The following is a 9962-nucleotide window of genomic DNA, read 5'->3' as shown; positions in this document are numbered from 1 at the left end:
TGGATCGCAACGCCCACACAGTTTCCTCAAAATTCATCATTTTGATAACTTTTACTCAGGAAGTCCATATGAACACACCTACCAAGTTTGAAGTCAATGGGATAAAACCCCTAGGAGAAGTTCGTTCAAACATGACCCCTTCTCAACTAGCCCGAAACACCAAAAATAGTGATTTTCATTCTAAAATATCTCGCTTCCTGTTCATTGTAGCCCATTGATCCAAGAGACTTTTTTGTAGGTCTTGCCATGTTCTACAATTCGGGTGCGGTTTCATAACTCTGTGTCCAAAACTGTGGCGGGGCTGCCACAAAGAATAATTCAAGGTGGCGCTATAGAGCGCGTTTGCCCCGCCCCCTAAATAATTATGCAGCAGAATTGTGCATAATATTGGTCTTAACAACCACAAGAAGTTTCAGACAGCTCTGATAAAGTATATGATAGCCGCACACTTTTGCCTGAAAATCAGCCAAAAAGTCAATGGAGTCTCATTTTTTTTGGAAAAATCGGCAGCGTTCACTTTGACGCGCCGTCACTGCCACTCCCTCTGATGAAAAGTTGTGATTTTGGTAACTTTTCATTGTCGAGGCCTGAAGAACACACACGCCAAGTTTCAAACAAATAGGATGAAAGCCCTAAGAGGAGTTCGTTCAAATATGACCCCTGGAAATGACCCCAAAAACACAAAACGGCCAAATTTGACACTAAATGGACGCCATACACTTCACTGTAGCCCGGGTCACCAAGAGACTTTTTTGTGCGTCTCGGTATGTTACATACTCCCTCCAAATTTCATACACGTGGATGAAACCGTGGCGAAGGGCACCTCCGAAAACTACATCTAGGTGGCGCTGTGGAGCCAATTTTGTACGTCCATGTGCGAGACCCCCAAAATGCGCAATTTTACACCCGACTTTGGGGGGGTGGGCGAATTGTCGTGAGTTTTCGAGAACATATAGGCCGTCGAAAATGCGATTTACTCGCACAGCTCAGGCTGCACTTCCTCTGCCTCACACTGCATGGCGCTATTACAAACAGGTCCAACACGGAAATTCACCTCGGAAGAAACACGGATTGCGCTTCACTAGTTCCGCCGTGGAAAAACAGCCGATGCAGTCCTCCTCTACAGCCAATATCCGACATCGATAGTGACTGACCGCACGGCTGGAAAGCGGCATGTAATTTGGCCGTGTTGAAGCTTAGCACAGCCTGCATCAGCACCAACCAGCGTTTTAACAGAAGATATGTGCAGGGTGTGGATGTGCTGATAGCCTGGTAGCAAGCTCACCTGTTTGTGTTGTGGTGCTGGTGGTGCTGGTGATGGAGAACATCGAGGAGTCTTCGCCCCTCCGGATCACTCCTACCGTCCGGGCGCTGAGCTCCGCACTGCGGGGGAAGCGTGAAAATGTCCCCGATTCGAGCCGGGAACACGGGGACAGGATATTCCCCGAACCGGAGAAGCTTTGGTTCAAGGAGAGCAGCGCTAAAAATCTGCGGAACAGGGACTTCTTGTCTCCGACCACGATGCTTAACACGCTGTATGCGGACGGACAGGTTCGTGTTGGGTGATACCTGTTGGCTTTGCAACACCTTTAACGACATTAAGCTCATTCGCGGTGTTTTGTGTCTTCTTATGTTCACTTCACGAAAACAGCCTTTAGCTGAAAAGCCCGTTTTTGTCTTGACACTGGTAGATAGTGACACCGCTGACGTTAGACACAGCTGGTTAACACGTAAAACTTCCCATGCTAAGAAACTCTACATTATTGTTTCCTCCGCTAAGCAGTATAGTCCCTGCACAGCTGCTGAAGGTGTTTGCTTATTTTGTTTAGCGGAGTAATATTTACATGGACGGGAGGTGTTTAAACGGAACTATCTGCTTTATGATGCTCCAGAGTCCAACTCCCTTTCAATGTTTAATAAAAGGCAGCTAAAACCGTGAACACTACTACTGAGAAACCCAAACATGTGTCTGACTTTGCCCCATCATGATCGAGCAGACACTATCAGCCTGCGGCAGTAATTATTAACCCATGAGTGGCGGTGTGATATGGGTCAGACAGACACGCACAGCTGCAGCTCGGGTGGCCAAACACATACGAATGTTATAGCTTTTGTATTATAACGCCGTGATTATGCATGAGTGTAAATTATCTTAACAAATGCATCTTTCAGCTTCACACCACATCTGGCACTTTGCATCCGTGGGCGTGTTCATGCAGCCTTGTGTAGGAGGATGCTGTAGCACGAACATGTGGTTTTGTAGTAGATACCAACATCTGATATAGTTCCACTGAATGTGCAAAACAGGTTTTTCTAGCATAATCATAAAACATCCCCATAAGAAACAGGCTTCCAGCATGTCTGAGTAATAAATGACACACTAGAAGAAAGAAATCTCAACATAAATAAAATAATGTATCTCACAATATCAACTGATTTCTTATGCTTGGCATGTATGCATGTGTGATTACCTGAAATTCAGTGTTTTCTTTTGTAATGTTTCACTTTAGGTCCCTCCAGCAGTGATGTCCAGGGTCCTGTCTCTCCGTGGTAGTGGCATTCTCCCTGTGGCTGGCGGGGAGGTAATGGGTGAGGGTTTAAGGGTGAGGGTGGATCGAGCTGCAGCCTTCAAGGCTGTCCTGGCAGGTGGAGCCACAGAGTACCTAAAGCCCTCAAGTCAGCGGCAAGGTTGCGTGGTGCTCAACTGCCCTGCGATGCACCCCAAGCCCAACACACCCACCCCTGATACACTGACTCTGGGTCAGCTGAGGACTGTTCTGTTGGCTGACCACATGGGGGCGCTGTTGAGAAGACAGGGGTGAGTCTTTGGGTTCATTCCAACATGACAGAAGGGGCTTGAGAATGGATGGATCTGTAGGGCAGATGTATAGTGTGTTGGCTATAATGACACAAACAAAACACAGATGTATACATCCGCCTCCTCTGAAGCTATCCCACACTAACATTCCTCTTTGCGTCTCTTTATAAAAATGACTAGTGCTAAAACTATATTCATATACTACTATACGTCATAGATGCTGATCAGTACCAATCTCACCTGTCTCAGATTTGCAGTGTCTTATTGCCCCACGCTTCCCGAAGACAGCGACATCATCGCCTTTCTCAGAGCTCTGGGCATCGATTGGCCGACAACCCCAGCTAACTGGACTAACGAGGAGCGGGAAGAGAAGATTCAGGAGGCGCTGGAGAACTCTGTCTACAGGGAGAGGGAAACAGAGAAAAGCAGAAGGACCAGCGGAGGTGGAGGGGGAGGAGGAGGAGGAGGGGGAAGGAAGGTGGAGGAGGAGAACGAAGGAGCGCTCAGGGTCAACCTGAAAAGAGTGTTCCAGGAGGAGGGGCTGCTGGGATATGACCCCAGCCTCGGTACCTGCACAGGTGAGGCCACAAGGAGGTTAGTCTGAGTCAGATGTTAATTTTAAAGGCTCAATTTTTGCTGTGGTTAATATTAATGTTGTAATGATTCATGCTGCACTATTTGTGTTCTCAGTCATTTTGCAAGGGGAAAACAGCAGTAGGGGTGGGAAGCACAGTGACCAAATATTACTGTTTATATTGCAGTTTTATGTCAGATGTTTATGTAAAGAAAACATAGCATAATACCAAGCAAAATACACTTTGTCACATTGCATGTCGGAACCATTTTGCTATATTGCCAATCATGCATGTCTGCATATCTGGCCCACAGAGTAGCACAGGAAATGCTGGATATCCGAGATCTGGCCTTTTTACATGTGGTCTGTGGTTTAACGTCAATTAAACTAAATAAATGTAGTTCTAGTTTCTTTATTCATCATTTCTTACTTACAGTACTTCTAAGTGGTATCTTGAAATCCAGATTTGAGCTTCATGTGCGGTGGTTTTGAGATATTGTTTTCTCAGATTTTTGCTTGCTACTCCAAAACAATTGAGGCTTTGAAAATGGCATCTGAGAAACTCAACAGCAACTTTACTGGTTAGTAAAATAAAGGACAAGAGTTATTTCTTGGCCAGGCCAGTAACCCCCTGCCCTGGAGTCTTAAGCATGAGGTTACCAGGCAACAAGCAGAGACTCAAGTGGCCCAGAAAAACTCCACAGGGAACCTTTAGTAGACAGATGAGAGTGGTATCACCAAACCATCTGCGAGAAAGCTAATAAGTGAATTTTCCTAAATGCTAAAAACTATTCCTTCAACAAACTTGCAGTGGTTTATGTGTTACAGAATCACTGGTAGGTTAACAGATAGTTGGTCCTGAATATCTGTGGTAAGACTTTGTTGGTATCTGTTTCAGTACACAGAGACAGTGTTTCCCACCTGGCGCAACTGGACCTAGCCACAGCCGACTGCACAGTGAGACACACACATTGATGATCTCTCTTTTTTTTTTCTCATTAAAAACAACACAAACAAACCACTGACTTCTACATCCTTGCTGCCTCTTTTATAGGTAGCCATGGCAACAACGTTACATGTGACTTCCTGCCAGGATGAGTTCCGCCAGCAGCAGATAGCAGTGCTGTGGAGAGCCAGTGGAGCGACACATACACAGGTAAACCCCTATCCTCAACCCCCCCCACACATTACCATGTACTGCATTGTGTTCCTATTTTTACCTGTTTTTGTGTTTTGCAGAGACATTTGGTGTGTGGGCCCGTGAAGACTCCTGGTTCTCACCTCACTGCTGCACAGTATCTGCAGTAAGAAACTTTCTATGTCTTCGATTGGATCTCTTCTCTCTGTTTCCTATCTTTCCTCTTCCCTCTGAATCCACTTGTCTTTCCCATTCTCTTTTTCTCACTTGCCCTGCTCAGCTCTCCACCTGACAGATGCTCATCATTACAGAAGACACTCTCACTCGGATCTTTGCACTATAAAATTGCAGCTCCAATTAAGCTAAATAAAAGAAAAACACTAGTGGGCGTTGATGGTGCTTTTCTTCATCTCAGTGTTATCACTTTTTTTATTTTAAATGAGGCTGCTGTTTCTCTTTCAGGTTGAGAAGAGGTCAGATGAAGGAGGCCTCAGAGATGAAGTATGGAGATCAAGTAGAAGGTGTGTGCGTTTCTGTGCATGCTCATTGTTAATAATATTCTTTATCTCCAAGTTAAATAGCGTCTCCTCGTCCTCTTGTAGGTCAGACATGGGATGACATCATCAGGGTCATGACCTCTGCCACTGTCAGATTTGAGCTACTGTCAACGGTCCACACCAGTCCTGTGAGTCGTGTTGGGTCTTTAAAATTGAGGAAATCGGGCCTGGAATATCCTTGAAAAGTCTTTGAATTTGATGTTTATTAAGGGGTGGGAACCCTGCATGCAGGTGGTGATGAGCCGTGTGTGTCGTATTGATTAATTAAAAACAACTGTGTTTGACTTGATGAGCTTGTCGGTTGTTAACACCCCTCAAATTAATGACAGTTTGCTCCATGATATAATTAATGACGTCCAAATGATCAACGGCTGTCTGTTTAGGTGACACTGGATGTCCAGAGGGAAGGCGGCGTGTCCACCAAAGGCCCGAGAGGAGGAGTGTTTGTGATGTACAACTGTGCCAGACTGCACACGCTGTTTGACAGCTACGAGAGAGGAGTGGAGAAGGGTGAGAGTTGTGCTTTGTAAGACATTTCCATTTCATTTCTTAGATCAACATTACAAACAACCAATAACTCCGACAGCTGCAGCCTGGTAGTATTCCCTTGATCTCAGAATGAAAAAGCAAGAGAAGGAAACAGCTAATAAACAGCTAATAAAAACTAAGACAATCCTTCAACTGAAAAGAAGAAGTGGCAAGTAGCAACAGTAGTGTGGTTACATGCTCTGATCAATTACAGCCTGATTTACTTAGTGTTTCAATCCTTTTCATTGTTTAATGTCTGAAATGTCAGTTTACTACTCACTGCAGAGTAATCTATAAAGTATAAGCAATTACATTCAACTGTGGGCCATTGTTCTTTTTACATATTGTTCCATCGGGGTTTCAGCAGTTTCACAGGCTAAGCTGTGTACTGTATTGTGTTGGGTATAAGAACAGAATAGATTTATAAAACTGATTGTGGGGTTATGAGAGCTAACAGAGGTACAGCAGCTTTTGTTATTATTACATTAGTATTACAAATTCATGTGTTATTGCACTATGTAATTGACAGGTTATCTACAAATAGTGACCTGTTTTATTTCTGTTTGAATAAAGGTACTGTTGTTGTCACCATGAACCAGCCCACAATCAATCATCAATTTTGAGCAGATGTTACGAGACTGTTTGTTGGGATTTATTTATTCATTTCATATATTTGTTGGAGGGATTTGCCCCATAGGTCGCTCCTGGCTGTATAGTGTGTATATGTGTAAAATACTGATTTGTTCATGTTCTGAATATTTATCTGCAGGTCTATACCCAGAAATCCCTGAAGGCTCCCAGCTCGACTTCTCTGCTCTGAAAGAAGAGGTACCACCTTTTTATCTTCTATTCTCCGTTCTGTCCTTTTATTTCTTTCCTTTTGTTTTTTTGTTTCTGTTAGACTATTAACTTTCCTCACAGCAACATTAATCTTCTTTGTGTTTTGACTGACAGGGCGAGTGGCTTCTCCTGTTCAATTACCTCATCCCGTTCTCTGAGCTGCTGGACCAATCAGGACAAGCATTAGACTGTGAAGGGGGAGGAGCCAGAGTCAATATTAAGACTGAACAGGTCAGGGGACTGAGATGATCTGATTATCAATCAATAGGCAACTTTAAAACATGTATTAAATCAGTGTCTGCTGTTTAGATGTCTGTCTAACTCATGTTTGTGTCTGTGTTCCTTAGATCTGTAAATTTCTCGTGTCTCTCAGTAAAGACTTCAGCTCATACTACAACAGAGTCCATGTGCTCGGGGTGAGGATGCATTTACTGTATATATTGATATGTGCTTAGAAATGAAGTAGGTCTTTTGTTTGTAGAGTAGTAATTATTCTCTTTCTTTAACTCTCCGACGCACTATCTTTCTTTCCAGGAGCCGTTGCCTCATCTCTTCAACCAGATGTTTTGTCGTCTGTACCTGTTAAGAGCGTTGAGAGAGCTCTACCACAGCGCTCTGGACACCCTTAACCTTCCCCCTATCAGGCAACTATAGCCTCGAAGTGGTTCACCCATCCTGAGATCACTGTTAACCCCACCTCCCCACCCATCTGACACAAACACACCTATGTTTTGCAAATGTATCACATCCACACTTCATTTACCAATGAAAATGTATACAATGTACAGTCAAGTATGATGTATGTGTTAACCATCGCGCTACTGTCAGATTCCTGTAGCTGGACATACTTTTTTTTTAAACCCAAAAATCATGTAATGTAACGTCAGTATGAGTTAGAGTAGGAGATTGATCGATGAGACTGAAAGCAAGAAGGAAGAGCTAGTGTTGCTCTCACCCAAGGTGACAAAATCTGCCTACCAATGGCTCTAAAGCTCACAAATTTAATTTGTACAAAAACCTTGAGACTCCAGGAAATTAATGGTCCTTGTCGAGAAATAGTCCAACCCCTCTTATAAAACATTAAATTGGTCCATGTTGGCAGATTTTGTTAATCTCTGGACAGATCCAGTCTAGCTCTTTCCCCCTGCTTCCACCCTTTATGCTATGCTAAGCTGCTCATATTCACTGTACATACAGGAGAGTGATGTAAATCTCATGCTCTAACTCTCTGTGAAAAAGCAAATACTGTAAGTGCAGAACTAAATTTAGATTTTGGTGGGTGTGGAAGATTTCTCTCCCGTAAGAGTACCAGACATCAGAATTTTAACAGCCAAGTAGTCCTAATCTCAGTGTCTGGAGTGTGAAGATAGGATGTTTTTTTTTTTCTTCTTTTGAAGCCCTGGTTTGTCATTTTAAATTCAAGTCTAATTATATGACCACATAGTACATTTATATGCCTTTGACCTCTTTGACACCTGAGACTTTTATTATGATTTTGATGGCATCCTATCAAAAAAGAAACTTTCTAAATTGCGCCATTATTATCACAGTAACCATCTATTTAATGCAGCTAAAAGTGTCTGCTCTTTGAAAGACATCAAAGTGTCTTAGTCACTGCCTGAAGGCATTTTAATTAGCCTTGTTCAGCTGTTGAAGGTCCCATTTCATGTATGTTACCCACCCTGTATTTATCTATGCCACATGAATATTTATTACTTAAAGACAGAGATCTGTACAGAATATATATTCTGCATATGAGTCTTAATTGCTGTGATCATATTATTATTTTTAGAGCCCTCAGATCAGTCACAGTTATACTGCTTGACAAATCACAAACGTTCAGTATCAATCAACATATAGCAGATGTTACAGGTGTTCATAAGTTATTTAAAAAAAAACAACAACTATACATTAGCAGCATTTAGGGCACCGTGCCATAACATTAGGAAATGCATGAAATGGCATGAACATAATATATATGAAGAGTTTTATGCCAAAAAAAATGTTATTTATAAATTTTGGTATGGGAAAATAATGACCTAACATGTGTTGCCATTTCAGTTAATGACTGTTATTATGTGCCATAGCTTGTTTTCACTTTCTGCTTCACATTATTTTGTAAGTTGGTGTTTTTTGTTTTGTTTTTTAAGTGGATATCTCATGTTGGAACAAAACAGTTAATGTACACAAGTATCGAATATCTTACACTTCTCATTGCATGAAATGTTGTTTGATCCCTGCAAATGTTGCTTGTCTCTGAATGGCCTATGTATTATTTTTAACTGACTTTTTTTTTTTTTTTTACATTTTATTTCCTGTACTAAAGGAACGGGATGTTTATAAAAATGCTGATTTGATGCTTATTTACAGTGACTGTTAACCACTGCTGTAATGACCACAGTATTAAAGCAGGAGAGATGGAGAACAAGGCTTTCATTTTTTCTGTATCCTGTCTCACTGTATCTGTAAACATGTAAACATATGTACAGTGTATAACAGACACAGTATGTTCATTTCAGCCATTAGTGTGTTGCTCTTACTGACATGTTTTCGCCCCTCAGGCCTCAACATCTCCGACCTCCTTTATAGCCCTTTATTTTTAGCTGTATTATACACTCACATACAAAGCTTAAACTTGCCTGTCCTAATTTTAGTGTCACTTGTTTTAGAAATTCAAGCACTTTCCCATTCATTTTCTTTATACAGATATCTGATAGCGGTTATAAGATGAGTTAAATGCTTCTAAGAATAGAGTCCAAAAATAATGATTTTAAAGAAATAAGATGGGTAATTATTAAAATAAAAATCTGCGTACAAACTGGTAACATTTACAGCTCCACAGGATATTCCTCCTTATCCAGAACAATCTCAACACATGCCTCTGGCCCTGAAGTGTATTCGTCCGTCTGAATGTAAAGAATACTGTCAAACTCTGCCACACTCATCTGTCCACCTACAGTTTCTGTGTCTTTCCTGTCTGCAGAATTAAAATAACCATGACAGACTCTCTCTGTGTGTTTATCTCTGACCTTAAGAAAGATGTACATGAAACACACATACAGTGTAGATGTACAAAATGATACTGTAAATCCCCCCACATTGCCCTCAGGCCAACACAGATCCAATAATAACCCTCACACTGCATGCGTATACAGTATATGCTGTTAGGAGTGATCCATCACTATAGAAAGAACTGTGGTAATGTGACGTGCCATCTGTTTTTGCCCTTTATTCTGTTTACATCCCTTCCTCTGCCTCAGATTCCTAACATGCTATTTTCTTCCCTCCCTGCTGTTATTTTCCTGTTTGGACCTCATTTATAAAAAGGAAAGAACTCATTAATGGCCCATTAAAAGCCAAAGGTTTGTTGAGTTCAATTCCAAATTTGATGGGCTACATCACATTTTTTTCTGTGGTTCCTCACAAGTGATTTCTATTAATTATCCAGGGTGATTTTATTTGCTCTAAGATTGTTTTCTAGTAGACTCCAGGAGACAGTTTTGATTA

General features: G+C 41.9%; 1 protein-coding gene and 2 long non-coding RNA genes across 5 annotated transcripts in view; 1 reads left to right on the top strand and 2 right to left on the bottom strand.

The window, feature by feature from the left end:
* The first annotated feature begins 929 nt into the window (after positions 1-929).
* Positions 930-8887, top strand: dalrd3 (DALR anticodon binding domain containing 3). The gene is made up of 13 exons (XM_010730068.3): positions 930-1551; positions 2511-2818; positions 3068-3396; positions 4291-4349; positions 4447-4548; positions 4632-4696; positions 4993-5051; positions 5133-5215; positions 5471-5597; positions 6385-6443; positions 6570-6686; positions 6803-6871; positions 6990-8887. The coding sequence occupies exons 1-13, from the start codon at positions 1318-1320 to the stop codon at positions 7107-7109; spliced, it is 1731 nt and encodes a 576-aa protein (XP_010728370.3). The 5' UTR covers positions 930-1317; the 3' UTR covers positions 7110-8887.
* On the bottom strand, positions 2762-4513 carry LOC113747741 (uncharacterized). The gene is made up of 3 exons (XR_003463850.1): positions 4419-4513; positions 3059-3217; positions 2762-2872 (listed from the first exon to the last, which is right to left on the bottom strand). It is a non-coding gene; the product is annotated as an uncharacterized LOC113747741 (long non-coding RNA).
* LOC113747739 (uncharacterized) overlaps positions 5463-9962 on the bottom strand; it is a 30576-nt gene continuing 26076 nt past the window's right edge. For all 3 annotated transcript variants that reach the window (XR_003463847.1, XR_003463848.1, XR_003463846.1), the window contains one exon: positions 5463-5574. This is a non-coding gene — a long non-coding RNA (uncharacterized LOC113747739). The remainder of the gene's footprint in view (positions 5575-9962) is intronic.

This window comes from Larimichthys crocea, chromosome XV, assembly GCF_000972845.2.
Source record: "Larimichthys crocea isolate SSNF chromosome XV, L_crocea_2.0, whole genome shotgun sequence".
In the NCBI taxonomy this organism is placed as follows: domain Eukaryota; kingdom Metazoa; phylum Chordata; class Actinopteri; family Sciaenidae; genus Larimichthys; species Larimichthys crocea.
Note: the sequence above shows the minus strand (reverse complement) of the source record. Positions and strands in the feature narration are given on the sequence as shown.